Raw genomic sequence first — 16,758 nt, 5'->3', positions numbered from 1 at the left:
TAGTGAGGAAGTGAATAAAGTAATCATCTTCTCCAGCTGTCAATGGAGCTCTTCTGGATGTGGCAGGCTGTGTTGCTGTTTGCCTAAATGGAGCAGAAGTCTGAGCAAATAGATCCCAACAGTGCAGCAAAGGCACCTCTAAAGCAGAGCCCCAAGGTCAGAGGACAGACAACTGGCAGCCCCAGTGGGGAATACCAGGATGTCCTACCTGGGCCAGAACTTTGCATCTTATTGCACGCAGACAGTCAGAACCTCAGCTACCCTAGAGGAATCCGTGTCTACACCTCCACCATCCCAAATCACAGTTAGACCCCCATAATTAGACTGTGGGTGAGAAATGATCACACATATTTTGTAGCTTGTAGCCTACATGGAGCCTCAGTCCAAGTCTTTAAATTCTGAGAAACTCAGTGTGGGGGACATTGGTGGATTTTGCCTGTCCTGCATACACCCTCCCTTCTGTGGACAGCACCTCATTTTAATTTGGGGAATTGCTCCTCCCCAAATTAAACACAGTCTCCCAATTACATACAGTCTTGGGACCTTTAGTCACGGTTTCCTGCCCAAGTGAGGCCAATCAGTACTTTTAAATCTTGGATGAACTGACACTAATCACAGTGGTAGTTGATTCAACCTGATGACAAAACCCTATAATGACTACTCCTGAGTTTCTGCTTCCTCAATGTCAGAGCTATGCCTCTGGCTCTTTTCCGTCCTTTCTGGGATCTTGCTCTACAGTTTTTCATTGGAATCTCTAAGGTACACTAACCTTTAAAAAAAAAAAACAAACAAAAACCGTTTTCTGCCAAAAAAAATCAAGTCAGCAAAAAAAATAAGTTTCTGTTGCCTGCAACCAGAGAATCCTAACTGGTAGACTTGTTTACCTTCACTGTGGTTTCTCACCTAATTCTCATTATTACCTAGTATGCAAAGATTATCACCACCATTTAGGTTTCTTTCTCTCCTTTCCTTTCTTTCCTTCCTTCCTCCCTGGAAGGAGAATTCTGCAGATATATTCAGTAAGCAATTCCACAGTTGCTGAACCCTCACAAACTGCACAGGTTCTTCCTATGTCTCCCTCCCCAACACTCCCACCCCTCTGCATCTTATTCATCCCATTACTTTGGACTTGGTGGCCTTTGGCCATTTTAAAATAAGTCAGGTCTTCCCTTGACCTGACTCTCCCAATGCTAGATGGTTCTCTGCTCTTACAGAGAAACCAGGGAGCTGAATGGCACTTTCTTTTTTTCAAATCAAAGCAGATTTGCCTGTCTTCACTTGATAATGCTGCTTCTATACAAGCAGAGACTGGGAGAAGACTAAGGCAGGCAAAGGTCAGCCTAACTCTTCAGGGATGAAGGTGGAATAGAGGGAGAATGAGTCCAAGCAAAGAAATGGCTCTGAATTTGGCCCAGAGAGGGTTTTGATTTGCAAAGAGAGACCCACCTGCCTCCCTAACTCCCCTGGTGAATCATGTATCACGGTCCTTGAGCACATGCTGTTGGGACTGACCCTCCCATAATGACAATAAACTTGACATATCTTTGCGTTGTTCTCTAGCCACACCAAGGGTGTTGCCACAGCCAGCATAAGCTGGTAGCCATTCACACTGTAGACCCAACATACTTGCATAGGCCCCAGCAGACCTCCAGCATCTGTTAGTCACACAGGGACTGGAAGGAGCTACAGGTTAGAAGGTGGGTGAATCACCTGAGGTCGGGAGTTCAAGACCAGCCCGACCAACATGGAGAAACCCTGTCTCTACTAAAAAATACAAAATTAGCCAGGCATGGTGGCGTACGCCTGTAATCCCAGCTACTCAGGAGGCTGAGGCAGGAGAATCACTTGAATCCGGGAGGTGGAGGTTGTGGTGAGCCAAGATTGCACCACTGCACTCCAGCCTGGGCAAGAGGAGCAAAACTCCATCTCAAAAAAAAAAAAGAAAGAAAGAAAAGAAAAAAGAAGGCATGATACGAGGCATGACAGGCCACAGCAGGACCTTTGTGGAGTCTGGAAAGGAGTGGACCTCGGGATCACATCAGCGGATTCCCAACCCTCCCAAATCTTTCTGCACTCCTCTTTTACTGGGTCTGTAAGCTTTTAGGTGAACAAGGCACTCTGCTGTTACCTATGCCCTCCCCTGTACCAGTGGGTATGTTCAACAATGTGAATTATCAAACGCTTTTGGGAGGCTTCCCTCTAATGTCTCTTGTTTTCATGATTATTTTACACTTCCATGATTTCAATGAATAAAATTCCTGAAAAAAGAGTATTTCACTGGGAAGATGCTCCTGCATACTCAAGCTTCTGTTTCACTGCCACTGCTTCCTTGGATGGTACTGATTGGTCAGAATCTCAGATAAGCTCCAGGAGAGCAAGAATTACATTTTACCTACGGTACCCAGCACAGAGCTTGGCACGTGGTGGGGATTCAAATAATTGTTTGTTGATCCAATATGTTAGAATAGGAGTTTTCCTAAGGCTGTTCTATACACTAGCTGACATTTGCCTTTGGAGTCAATGGCTAAGGTCATATAAGCTCTCACTGAGATGGGCACATATCTATCTCTGAACTACTCCCATGTCCTCTTATTAGAAATGTACAAGGAGGGGAGATAGAGATTACTTTTACAGCAACTGGTACCCACATTCGGAGCAGTCCCTGTGGTTCTGTGGGTGAGAGCAGGCCATTGTGATGCAACACCAGTACTGGCTGTGGAGACTGGAACCCTTGGGACAACAGAATCAGATTTCCACAACTTTCACACTGTATCAGCCTCCATAATGTTTTAATAAAAAGAGACACTGGACTTGGCCAGTTAGGAAGTTTCCTGGTTTATTTTCTTTTTTTTTTTTTTTTTTTTTTTGAGATGGAGTCTCGCTCTGTCGCCCAGGCTGGACTGCAGTGGCTGGATCTCAGCTCACTGCAAGCTCCACCTCCCGGGTTCACGCCATTCTCCTGCCTCAGCCTCCCGAGTAGCTGGGACTACAGGTGCCCGCCGCCTTGCCCGGCTAGTTTTTGTATTTTTTAGTAGAGATGGGGTTTGACCGTGTTAGCCAGGATGGTCTCGATCTCTTGACCTCGTGATCCGCCCGTCTCGGCCTCCCAAAGTGCTGGGATTACAGACTTGAGCCACCGTGCCCGGCCCCCTGGTTTATTTTCATAGTATGATGACCGCAGCATGGAAGGAACCCCAAATCTACCAGGAACCATTTTGCACAGCTCTGGAAAGAAGTTCAGCAGAGTGAATGACTTGGCATGAAGACAGAAAACACGGGGCAACCTAGTCTGGGATGGCTGCACTTGTTCCTGAGATTCTGAATCTACCCGGCGAGGATTCACCCAATCAAAGGAGCCATTGATCAGAATTTTCAGCAATTATAATTTGAGAAATCATATTCAAATTATTTTTAATGGAAGAAAGAATATTTGAGTGTGAAAATCTAGGCTTGAATATGACTTTTTTTTTTTTAAGGTACACAGTTCATCTCCCACCTACATTTCTATTCTTGTTTTCAGAACAATAGCTGGAACATTTTGCTAAGTGTGTGGAAGGGAAGAGTGACAGCAGGAAAGGAGGGGAGCTTCATTCTATCAGTATTATCAGGAAATTGATTTAATATGCTTCCAAGTCTCTTTAAATAGAGCTTCAAGTTTGAAAGGGACTGAAGATACAGCTTAGAGGAATCCAAAACAGATGCCAAGAAAGAAGTGCCCTCGTCCCATGCCCACCAAGACCTCTCTCATCAGGAAGGGATACCTAGCACAACACATCAGAAGATACGGCATCTAATGACAAGCACTTTGGGTATCTACCCCTCAGCACTGCGTTTCAGAAGTAGTCAAGAGGTCATTTTTCCAAAGTATTAGGGCAAGCTCATTTTTTGTTTTCCCTGTTCCCAAGAAGTTTAATGCTAATCAGAGCAGAATGCCTAATCAGTTCAAGATGTTCTGTCAACTTGAATTATCTATTTGTCTTCTTATTTACTGTATCTGTCTGTCTACAGTTCTTCATATCTTTGTGAAGATCGGTTATTGGGGCCTGTGTTTCCTTCTGACTAGAATCGCTACCAGATGATCCTTCCTGGTGATATGTTGATGATTTGCTAATTTATGGCTTTTAAAATCTAGGAATCCGAAGACATTGCTGAGGGGTTCAGGCTGGGGTAGTCATGCGGCTCATGCAATGAGGGCTGAATGGCTACTTGATGAGGGATCTAAGTCTGCGTAGGATGCAAAGCTTCGATCACATTTCGACCAGAGCCATGTCTGCAATAGAGAAATCATAAATGACATTTTATAGGAAACACCCCTCATGAGAGCAGTCGGCCCCTTACAGGTGAGGAAAAGTGAGAATGACTGTTGCCCAAGACACAAGTAAACAGGAAAGGAAAGGCCTATGGATCGGGCCAAGTCAGTATCACATGAAATCATCTCAAATCCGCTTCCCAAGTGCTAGAAGCCATGCTTTCCCCGAAAGAGTTGAGAGGGAAATGGTGTGGTAGCAAGACTCTCTCAGAACCAAGAGAAGAGGTTTCAATAAGCTCTGAGATTGGACTCCCCAACCACTCACGTGGCCAAATAGTACGACGTGTAGCTCAGAACAACTGTGGTATATTTGGAGATTTTTATGGATGTGTAGAAATGCATCTGTCCCCAATGCCTGGTGTGTAGCAAGCCCTCAGTAAACACAAGTGGAATGGATGGACGTGAAGGTGTGACTCATGTTAATTCCTTTAAGTTAGGTTGGGCTACGGGGCTGCAGATTTAATGAGTCTTTGTAAAGAAATAATCCATGCTCTGGCACAGTAGACAATTTAAAATTCCAAATCCTTTAGAAATCAGTCTAGAATCCTGCTGGACAAGACCTGAGTGTGATGGAGGAAATGGAATGGAATTCCATGTTGATACAAGACAGCCAGGCAGGAGGGAATAGTGTGTGGTCTCAGGAAGGAACAAAGGGTCTGAGTGAGAAGGGGAGCCTAATTCTGATATAAGGAAAGACACGGAGCTTAAAAAGAACCCAATAATCAGGAAGCAGGGAAGATACTCAGGATGCCCTCTCCCGATAAGTCAAGAAAGCACCTCTCAGGCAGGTTAGGGTCTGAGCGAGCAATCAGTTTTTAAGACTTCCTCTATTGGAGGTAGAAATGAAGACCTATGTTTGCAAGTGGGGCTTGCATAACCTGGATTTTAAAAGCAAGAGCGTCAGCTCCCCCAGTTTAGTGGGTAACGCAAGCTGGGTCAAGTTCATTGAACAAACGTTAGCATCTCCTCCTCTGAGGTGTCGCTTCTTTGGACTACTTTATCCAGTGTAACTAATCCCTGTTTTTCTCAGTTGCAACTCTTAGTCTTTCTTGGTTTTGCAGCACATATTAAAAATGTGTAATTGGCATTTGCTTTAGTTGTACCCTTGCTCAGTGCTTGCAACCTCCTTGAGACTGTAAACTCTATGAGGACAGGTTCCGAGGGTAGCCTGTTCACCAGTGAACCCTGAGCACCCAACACAACCCAGCATCATGCCTGACGCATAACACAGAGAATGCCTGCCTGCCGAGTGAGTGAATGAAACGATGGAGACGGGCCACAGGAATGGACAGTGAGGCAGGTCACTAACTGTACTGGGCTGTTTTTAGTTCTTGAAATTTTGTTCTCAACTATTGAATACTCAATCATTTCTTCTAAAGTATGGAGTCCTCTTTAAAATATGAGCATTTACAATAAAGAAGATAATGAAGTACTCTATTTTCATATTTAAATAGAAAAGCATGACAAACTGTCCCAATCTCTCTGAATGTAAGACTCTTTCCAATGTGGAGACCACATCCGAGGTTGAACGCAGACAGCCCTAACTCCCTTCAGTGGGATACAGGCTCCTGAGGGTGAATATTCCAAATCAAAGCTATGAAACAAACACACAGAATGCACTACTGCACCTCTCACTGATGAGTAAGAAACCACACCAGAGAACTGCTCTGTGCTGTGTGGCATACCAGCTAAGGAGTGAAAGGGAACAGGTGGTTCCATCTGCAAAGGTATAGAAGGCTCTGCAGGTGAGATCTGCCCAGCGGGGAAGTCCAAGTTTAGCAGATCACTACAATTCTCCATGAAACTACCTTTAAAGGATGGAGCCAGAAAGGGGAAGAAAATGTTGAAATCCACAAAAAAGGCACAAATCTCACTTTGGATGTGGTTCATCTATCTGTCCTTGCTAGAAGTGTTCAAGAAGGAATTAGAATTCTAGTCTAACCAAATGAGAAAAATAAAGGAAGAAATGGTTTTGTCCGCTCTCCATCTTTTTCCCCTCAATCCTGGGGCCAGGACCCTTAGGGGTAGTGAGTGGGCAGGAGGAGAGAGGAGACAACCCCAAAGTGAAGCTCATGCCTTTCTCTTCCTCTCCATCATGGGCACGGTGTTCTGGCTCCACTTACAGGGAAAGGTGGAGGAAGATACAAACAATAGGAGATCACTGAGTTTAGAGCAGGATGGCATCTCAAGAGATGACATGGAGAGGCAGCAGGACACAGGGAAGCAGACTGTCCAGGTTCAAACCCCAGCCCTACTCTTTACTAGCTGGGTGATGTCAGGCAAGTCACTCAACCTCCCTGTTCCTCAGTTTCTTCACTCATTCCAAATGGAGATGATGGTAATATCTTTCTCACAGGATCACTGTGAGGATTCTGATATATGCAAATATTTGTAGGTATTACTATTGCCAGAGAAGGCAGTCCTGGGGCTTTAGGCTGCACTGATCCACATTCTCATTTCAGGAAGTGTGTAGCACTCCTGTCTTTATAGGGAAATGTTCCAAAGGAAGCCACAGCATTTAAGTTTCACAGACAGCTTTTTTGAATTGGAGCAAGAGATGGGTTAGTCTGTGACAACTATTCCCCAAACCAGAATGGTGGCTCAGTAGCTTCATCCTGGGGACCTTCCTCCAAGATAATTACACTCACTTTCCTCTCCCACCTTGGCTACTTCTAGTCTTTCATGACTCATTCCCCTCTTGTGTGTCCTCTCAGCATTTGGCTACCAGGAATCAGTAGAATAATCCAAACCATCCCATTCTCTCTGTCCCAAACACCTGGGCCTAGGATTGCCTCAAACTTGAGTCATTCAAGTCCCAACATGAGAAACACAAGGTCTGGGTGGCTCTCTGGCTGGACTCCCTCTAACAACGGGGTTACAGCAGATGGATTCCTCTCTGTGACTGATTATTTTCCATGGCCCTTGGCCATGTGACCTTGGACCATGATCTTGTCAGTTCTCATAAACTAACCAGGAGTGGAATGAATCACACTCAGAGAGGAGACCTCTGGGGGAAACTGCAAGAGGCTATGAGAGGGAGGAGAGAGCTGGGGATCCCAAAGGCCATGGGAGCCTCACCACCCCTCCGGCCTTCCCTGTCTCTAAGCAGTTTCGACCTTCCACAAAGGGAACGAGGAGGAGGCAATGGCCTTGGGAGACAGCCTGGGCTGCAGGAGGCCTACTCTTCTGAATAAGATTCAGGGTATCAGTCCAAGAGCCCAGTAATCCCTCCAACTCAGAGAGATTACCTGCCTCAGCTACTCACTGAACTGTTGGTTGTGGACACCCAAACCCCTATTCTTAGATGCCCCAATCCATCATAACATATATGAAATAGCCAACACACACGCACATGTGCATGAGCACCCATACCTACTGCAGGGACTGGCTATCCTGCAGGAGGTGATGAAAATGTTGGGTAAGGCACTCTAGGCCCTTGAAATAGTGTTGATGGTGAAGAGGTTTTGAGAATGCTACTTGAAGTGTTTATATTATGCCAAACACATTGATTAAAACTGAAAATGAAATGCCAATGAAATCTTCATATTCTCAAATATCCTGAATTTGGGTGTTGTACAAACAAAACCCTGATCTTCTCTGCCTAAATTTTTTACTTTAAATAATCTTTGAATTTCAAAGTTTTGTGTCTCTGTAGCTTTAGATCATGAGTTACCTTGAGTTCTCTGACAAGTTAATATATTGTTAGAGAAATCATTTCTGAATAAAATATGCACAAGTAAACAAATCCCTTAACTATGTATACATTCTAATTTCTTTCTGGGCATTCATTTGATTGGGTCCTGGGGAGCAGAGAACACATACGTGTGTGTCCAGGGGCAGAGCACATGGATTTATGCATACACAAAAACTCAGAGCACAGCATACTGTTTTAAGAGTCTGAACTTTATCTTTCAACAAAGTTTAGCTGCTTTCCTTTTGCAAATGCATTTAATTTTATCTGGAAACTTTCTGACGTTAGAAATAGAACAACTGTAGTTTCTCATTATGTTTGCTGCCAGAATCCATGCTTGGTTGCTCAACTAAAGACCTTATACTGCTAATTACTACCACATGCCCATATCCCAAGCGAAAGAAAACTTATTGATTCTGACAGCTCATTCTCTCAACACTGAATTCCAAATGAAAACTCAAAATTTGGCCAAACATAACATTTCATCAATCTTGTTTTACTGACTGGAAAAACAACATCAAACAAAGGGTGCTAATGGCCCTTTATTACCGTGCCTTTCCCAAGCTTATATTTTCTGATGAAAGATCTAAGTGACCAAAGGGCTTCTTTAAACTACTTAGTAATTAGCTTTTGAACCAGGAAACAATGCGTAAAGTAAAGTGAACAGGCCCGGTGCTGATGACAGGACGGACTCTGTGTCTGCAGGGTCAGGAACAGTGGGGACCCAAAAAGAACATTAAAAGCAAAGTGCATTTCATAAAGGGAGAAGAAAAAAACAGAGAGAGAGAGAGAGAAAATCAGGCTAAAAGCAGTGATAAAAGATTACAGAGCCAGAACAGAATGGCAGGAAGTCTGTGATCTGAAGTCATCAGCACCTGAAAGTTTGAGTGTAACTGCCAGGGTGAAACATGACCAGATCGGACCTGGGGCAGTGAGTGAGTGCCGCGCTGAGGGCCCCATCTGGGTCAGCCGGCACCAAAAGCTACCGGCCTCCAGCCCACCCACCAGCTCACCCACATTTGACTAGGAAAATTATTTCATTAAAAAAAAATTACCTGGAATGAGAGTCAAGAAATATTTTCAACCTAGCCTTCAGGGCAATTGATTTTATTGACTTCTTCAGGGGCAGTGATTGGGAAATGTTGGCGGTGACATTGGGAGATACGGAGGCCATAAAGAGAGCCCCAGGCCCTCAGAATGCCTTCTGCTTTATGGAGACCTGTCCACACCTTCAAGGCAAAATGAATCGAGATGCTGTTTTCCTCTTGGCATGGGATACATGACCAATGGGAATCTCTGGACTTATTTGGCCTTTTGGATCCAACCAATGGCCCAGAAATCAGAACAGCTTGGTTCTAACCTCATCCAGGGCTGTTAAGATAATAGTGATGGGAGGGCTCCATTAGAGGGAAGATGGAGGGATGTGCTGCCTCTCTGAAAAGATGCCAACTGGCCTCCTCTGGCCCACTGTCCTTTGTGCCTTTGAAAAGAAACTGGTGTCCTGTGGGTAGTTCAAGAAAATGAGCCCTTTTGTCCACCTCCTCATTTCCTGTGCAGAGGCCTGGACACCTGAGCTCAGGAAGCATTGGACTCACTGATCAAAGGGGAGGTTCCACTCTGCCCGACATGGCTGACTGTCAAAACGAGGAGAAGGCAGCAGTGGAGGGAAATACAATGCTCCCGGTCTGATTTTATTTCCTCTTAAAAAAACCAAAGAAGCTCTTTAAGAGTTCATTTGAAACTGAACGAGAAGGGAAAGCAAAACAAAACAAAACAAAACAGTTCCATGATGGGAACTTCCATGACTGGGAAGAGGCGGGAGTGATGAAAAGTTTTCTGTGTCCTGATCCGGATGACAGGATGGTAGTTACTGGGTGTGTACATAGGTACAAGTTCCTCACTCTATATGTTAAAGATGTGTACATTTAACTCTATGTAAGTTATACCTCAAAACCAAAAACAAAGGTCACTGCCCCAGAAAAAGCTTTAAAAAAATAAATAAAGGGTGCCTGCTGCCAGCCCCCTCTCCCCCACGGCATTCCTCTCTTGAGGTGGTAAGGTACTGCCCCCTACTTAGGAGAAAACCTTGGGGTCTATATTGAACCTGCACATTGATATTGAAAGTGATAAGGTGATCCAAGCACACATTGAAATAGTTCCCGGGAAGAAAACACTCATGTTTGGGAAGCCAAACAAAAGATTCATCAGGAATAGCATGTAGTACCCTAAACTACCAGAAATATACTATTTCTTGCCCAGAAGGAATTTCAGCTGAGTAATGAGTCCCTCCAAGGATAAGATTGGTGCCTCCTGGATGAAGAGGAGAACTGGGTTCCCAGTGGCCACAGTGCCTTTGCAGTAGGCCAGATGACCTGGATCTGCCACCCAAGGAGTTCCCTGCCAGAGTCTTATCCTGCATTCTTGCTACATACAAACCACCATAGGAGGGCATCATACTAGTTTGAGGGACCAGAATTTTATCACATAGCCAGATGATGTGAAGAATGAATGAGTTTTGTCTACTTGTTAGGGGTCAGAAGAGAAAATATGGGCCCAGTTATAAATGGACGCCTTTCAGGACAAATTCATTACATCTCTTGGAATTTGTGAATGGGAGCTGGTCCAAGTGTGGCAACGTCCTTGGGTCACCTCTGACATCACACCCCATGCAGAAGCTGGGCCTTCCCTCATAGAAGCACCCAGTGGGGTGGGGGAGGGGCAGAATTCAGCCGGCACCTCCACAGGGACTCCTGAAAGTCACTCAACCACGTCTTTTCTGATGCAACTGACTTACTTTCTGCCTCCATGTTTGTTAAAAGTCCCGCCGAATTTATTCCGATTCAGGATGAGAGCAGCAATTTCGGGCACGTAGCGGGCAAACATTGCCTACATGCATGAAACAAAGAAACAAGAGCCAAAAAAAAAAATGGCATGCAGAGAGGATTCTACCGCAGCGGAGGCAGCAAAACCTCTTGGCATACTTACTTTCTTCCACTAACCGCACTATAGGAGCCCCCGTATTTCTTGCGGTTTCCTATTAACTCTATGATTTCAGGGACGTAGCTGGCAAACATGGCCTGAGAAGACAGGAGACAGAAGAGAGACTAAAAAGACAGGCCAAAGAAAAGGGGGGACCTGTTCAGACGGGGTGGGGGGCATTAAGATCTGAAAACACAAAAGGATTAGGCCTGCAAAGGTATATATTGATACGTTGGGTCATAAAAAACTAAAAGCATGAAAAGAGCAAGCTCCTGGAAATACACAAGACAAACAAACATTAGCTAACCTTGACAACTAAAGAACAAAAAAAAAATCACAGTCGAGAAAAATACAAAGGAGACAGGAATAAATAAGGTGATATCTAGTTCTTGTTGAAGAAAAATAGGCAAAAGGGGGGCATGCTAGTGAAATTAAACACACACAGGCACACGTGTGCGTGCACACACAGTTTCGCAAGAGAAGATCTTTGTCATTAAATTCAGAGGAGAATCAACGTTTTTAAGGGTGACAAAAGAAAATAAACACCAAAAGATTAAAAACTAAATTTTTCTATTAAAAAAAAAAACCACTAAAAAGCACAAAAGGGAAATTTAGGAAATCACCTGGGAGGAGAAGATAGCAAGGAGAAACACAAATCTGCCATGTTTTGTCCAACAAACATCTGGCCTGTGGCTGGCTGGATGGGTCTTGTTATCTATGGGCACCTCACGGATGCTGCAGAAATGCTTGCGTGAATGTACACATGCATGTGCACATTTATATACATTTTTAAAATGTATATGCCCTATGCATACAAAACAGAGAGATGTGTATGCATCACTATATATAAATGTGCGTGCAGTGTACGTACATGAAAGCTGTGTGTGGATTAGGATTTTAATCACTCGCTTCATAAATGGCAAAAAATCAAAACTTAAAGTGAGCTACTTTGAAAGACAAAATGCAGCAACTGCCAATGTGTGGCCAGAAATCCCCTTGATTTACATTATAAGGGATGGTTTAGTGCAACCTAAAGAGCTGCACAGACCTTTAAAAACCAAACAGTGAAACTTTCCTAGAAGAAAGGAGCAAAAATATCCCATGTGTCCGCTGCAGAATGGAGTGAGCTGTTTGCAAAACTGCACTCTGCTCACATGGGGATGTCTGCCTGGACAAGACTAAGGTGCTCTCTGTCCTTTGATGTAGGGACCCTTCTCTTTAGGGCAGGCCCCAGCCACAGTGTTTGTTGGAAGTTTGGGGAGGAACATAAAGGGGAAGGGGGAGCTCTTGAAACCGCAAACTGTCTCTACAAAGTATCCATAGCTTCTACCAGAGGCAGGTGACAGCCATTGTCGTTGTAGCATACCAGATGCTGAATTACATTGCTAAGGGGTAGACACTCTCCCTTCTTAACAGCATCACTTTCTTAAGACAATTAGGTGTGCTCCTGGCTAAATGGCTGTCCCTCACAAGGGCAATGTGCCTGGATCTATGGGACAAGTGTAATACACCAGGAATTATGCAGAAAAGTCACCATCCTGTTTGGATTTACTTAGCCTGATTCTAACATTAAGGCTTGCTTCTAGTGCAGAACACAGTCTACAATACAAAGCTTTAAGGAAATGTATCATGGAAAGTACTAACAACCATCAAAATCAAATCGTAATAAAGATTTTTTTTACCAGTCCCCCGAGGATGAAGAAGACCATGAAGAGGCGCCCAAGCGTGGTTTTTGCATAAACATCCCCATAACCAACGGTGGACATTGTGACCATGAGTAAATAGACACATTCCCAGTAGGTGAGAGCCTGGTTGTTTTGGAAATTTTCCCATGGGTCCCCTGAATTCTCCACCTAAAGCAAACGGGACAGGGGAGAAAAAAGTAAAACATGCTATTGAAGTGTATACATACAATAAACCCAGAAGCTCAGCACGCCCGAAGGCCACTTGCTAATGCACACCACTCTCCACAGGAGTTGTGTGGTTCCTGGGCTGAGTTCTGTGAGTCAGGATGCAGAGCTCCTGAGCAGGACACAGAGAAAGTGGAGAAGCAGCTGCAGGAAATGTCTTCCTGGCTGATTGGGACAGAGAGGGAAAGCAAGAAGGAAAATATCTCTAGGCCTTTTTTCTTCTTCTGGTAAAATGTCGGAAGCCAGCTAAAATTCAGGGCATTGCCTCTGGCCAGGTTTTAGAGCACTCTCTTCAAGGAAAGAGCCAGAGAGCCCTTCCCTGACCTTCCTCAATGGGTTTCTAAGGCCCAGATGGCCTGGCTCTGCCTCTCCCGCAGAAATTATAAACGCTTCCACAGGGGGCTGCCTCCTTCCATCAGTTTATCCAAAGAGTATATATGGGCCCTGCTTGTTCTGATTCAAACAGCATCTCTGGGATCTGGCCCTGCTCTCCCTCCTTTGCAAATTGCCAATGGTGGTCTTAGCCTTGAGGCTGCCAGAATCTTCCCAGGGGCTTGGAAAGTGAGCTCATGAGAACAGCTTGCACTGGCACAGCCTGTTAGACCAAAGGCTGGCAAACTTGTTCAGTTTTGTGGGCCACACAGGTCCTGGTCAACTTTGCAGAGGCAAAACTTCAACAAATGGGTGTGGCTGGATTTGGAGAGCTTTGGCCCAGGACTGCAGTTTCCCCACTTTCCTGTCCTTCCATCATATTTGATCTGCCAACAAGGCTAGGAGATGGGCAGGAAAGGTACTTTAGATACTCTCAGGAGAGAGGGAGCTGCAGGGTCCAATTTTACTCAAATACGCCCGTGATCCACCCGCAGGGCCTGTGGACGGGTGCCTCTGCAAAATGTTTCCAGGGCCTGGCCTCTTTCACACATCAGTTTATCCTCAATGTGCCATTTTCACAAAAGTTTCCTGGCGAACCTGAAGGGACTTCACTAATACCAATAGTAAGGTGGGGTCATCATCTTATTAAAGACTACTATCTCCTCCACATTTGTGATTTGGGTGCTTGGTATTTGGTCACAGCAAGAATTAGGGTGATTAAGGTTGATTTTGGCCAAGAATCCCATCGGTATTAAGGGCTAGGCAGGAGACCCCTAGCCCTTCTGGTGACTACGTGAGCCCCTGTGCCCCACCCTCTGGCCTGTCTTCCTTTGGGTGATAATTACGTAAATCCCACGTGTGGGTAGGTAAGCGTGTCCTTCTATCCCTTATGTAAACAGAGGCTCAGCCACCGGTGGTCAACTTTATCCAAAGTCTCATAGCTAGACGAGGCTCCTTCCAGTTGTAACAGTCTATGTTTGCATGAAACACACTTCCTACAATGGCTGTGCTCTTTAAAAGCAGGAGGAAAGTCTGCCTTCGGGTGGTGTGAGGGGCTTGACTCAATATAAGGCTTTAAAAGAGTCACTAATAAAAAAGAATTAACATTTTTGAGGTACAAATCAGACAAAATAATCAAAGATGGCTTTTCGTAAGGGGGAAGTAGAGAGAAATTGAGGGATCTGAATTTGTTGTTTACTAGGAGGTGTGGGTCAAACTTCCAATCTTGTCCCCAGACCTTTTCCAGGTGTTTGCTTAGGAAGCACTGCCATCTTGTGGCTTACTATAGTTCTTGCAGACAGAAGGAAAATTTACCAAAGCCCCCACACAATACCAATGAGCAATGAACGGAAAAATGCAGGTTAATAGTGCAAACATTACTCACCATTTGGAACTAGTTTGGGGTAAAAAGGTTGGAAACCCAGACAATTGTGTGGTTGCTTCCCATCTTCCTGTCTACAACCGAGGTGAAATTTCTTTCCAGCAAGAAAAATTTTAGGTAATAAAATGACTCAGAGAGGGTCTTGTTGCTGGCAAGCGAGAGCACAAGGGTCTTCAAGGTTACTCACCAAATGGATGAACCCGGCTGCAGTCAGCCACGTGCTGATAAATATGGAGAGCAGATTCACCAGCTTGATGGAATTACTGTGCAAGAGACAACAAGCAAAATCCCCACGTTACTAAGGGAAGGCCCTGCAGGGGCTATCTTACAGGGTAACAGCACCCGCTTAGGGGTAGAGGCTGCCACACCTAACTTCCAACCGTTTCTCCATTATAAGAGAATTCTGGAAGCTGGAGGAGCTGCTGGGATGAAGGTCAGGACAGAGCCTAGAGGAACGAATTTAACTTTGGTAAAAATTGACTTTTATTTTAAAAACTCTTCAAATCTACAGAAAAGTGGAAAGAACAGTATAATGAACACTTGTACGCTCTTCATTTAGAGTGACCAATTATTAACATTTTACCACAGGTGCTTTATCTCCCTACATGCTTTTTCTCTTATTCCCCACACCCCCGCTGCTCTTTTTCCTTCTCTTCTTCTTGCCGTGTATATATGTATTTTTCTCTCTCTCTCTCTTTTTTTTTTTTTTTTTTGCTAAACCATTTACCAATAAATCAGAGACATCATGGCACAAGCCCTAAATACTTTAGCACTCAACTCCTAAGAAGAAAAGCATTGCACAGCATAATCACAATACCATTGCACGCCTGAGAAAATTAAAACATAAAAATTCAGTAATGCTATTTAATATGCAGACCTTATTTAAATGTCTCCAGTTGCCCCAAAATTATGTTTATTGATTTTTTTTTTAATTTTCCCCTAGACCCAAGTTTCATGCACTGCATTTGGCTGTTAGGTGGCTTAAATCCAACTGTCAGGAAACAAGGACAGAGAGTAAATATTTAGGCTTTACAGGCCATATAGACGTTGTCACAAATACTTAACTCTGTCACTGTGGCTTCAGAGCAGCTTTCAGACAACATGTACAGGAATAGATATGGCTTTGTTCCAATAAGACTTTATTTACAAAAACAGGCAGCAGGAATGGGTTATAGTTTGCCAATCCCAGCTTCAGTCTCTTTTAATGTATAAATGACGCCACTCCTTTGTAATGACATTAGATTTTGTGTGAATCTAGGTTGTCTTCTATAATGTCCTATATTCTGGATCCTGCTTATTTACTTATTTATTTTTATTTTATATTTTGAGATGAAGTCTCACTCTGTCACCCAGGCTGGAGTACAATGGTGTGGTCTCAGCTCACTGCAACCTTCGCCTCCCAGGTTCAAGCAATTCTCCTGCCTCAGCCTCCCAAGTAGCTGAGATTACAGGCACATGCCGCCACACCCAGCTAATTGTTGTATTTTTAGTAGAGACAGGGTTTCACCACGTTGGCCAGGCTGATCTCGAACTCCTGACCTCAGGTGATCTGCCCACCTCGGCCTCCCAAAGTACTGGGATTAGAGGTGTGATCCACCGTGCCCAGCCCAGTTTATTTTTTAAATAAATGCTATCGTGTATGTTTGAGGTTTACAACATGATATTATCTACCATCTCACATAGCTACGTTTTCGTGTGTGACAAGAGTAGCTAAAATCTACATATTTAACAAAAATCCCAAATACCATACAATTTTATTAACAATAGTCTTCATGTTGTACATTAGACCTCTAGACTTGATCATCCTACATAGCTCCCTACTTGAGTATTTCTGTTAAGCATCTCTGCGGGGATGGCATCACATCAGGATATCCCAGCCCAATGACTAGGCCCATTCATATGGCTGAGGCGGAGATGCTAATGTCTCCACTGAGAGGTGCCCATTTCACTTTGTAATGAATATGCCACCTTGAGTGAGGCCCCGAGACTGCAGGAATATCCTGCTCCCCAACAACCTTATACCTAACAGCTTTAGTATCCACTGGTGTTCCTTGAGTGGATCAACTGGACCTTATGACATTTTGAGCTCCCTGAGAGCTGGGGACTTGTCTGTCTG

At 44.3% G+C, this 16,758-nt stretch overlaps 1 protein-coding gene across 50 annotated transcripts in view; it reads right to left on the bottom strand.

Moving 5' to 3' along the window:
• KCNMA1 (potassium calcium-activated channel subfamily M alpha 1) overlaps window positions 1–16,758 on the bottom strand; it is a 755,234-nt gene that overhangs the window by 215,448 nt on the left and 523,028 nt on the right. For 45 of the 50 annotated variants that reach the window (XR_003121084.1, XM_025395840.1, XM_025395842.1 and 42 more), the window contains 3 exons: window positions 14,830–14,905; window positions 12,662–12,832; window positions 10,986–11,077 (listed from right to left, as the gene is read on the bottom strand). Coding sequence is in view for 49 of the 50 variants with exons in the window: in XM_025395840.1 (XP_025251625.1) it covers window positions 10,986–11,077; window positions 12,662–12,832; window positions 14,830–14,905 (339 nt within the window). In the remaining variant the exon portion in view is untranslated. Of the gene's footprint in view, window positions 1–10,794; window positions 10,887–10,985; window positions 11,078–12,661; window positions 12,833–14,829; window positions 14,906–16,758 lie in introns of all 50 variants that reach the window. The other 5 variants (XM_025395822.1, XM_025395829.1, XM_025395831.1 and 2 more) reach the window with 1 other exon arrangement.

The sequence above is a fragment of the Theropithecus gelada genome, chromosome 9, assembly GCF_003255815.1.
Source record: "Theropithecus gelada isolate Dixy chromosome 9, Tgel_1.0, whole genome shotgun sequence".
In the NCBI taxonomy this organism is placed as follows: Eukaryota; Metazoa; Chordata; class Mammalia; order Primates; family Cercopithecidae; genus Theropithecus; species Theropithecus gelada.
Note: the sequence above shows the minus strand (reverse complement) of the source record. Positions and strands in the feature narration are given on the sequence as shown.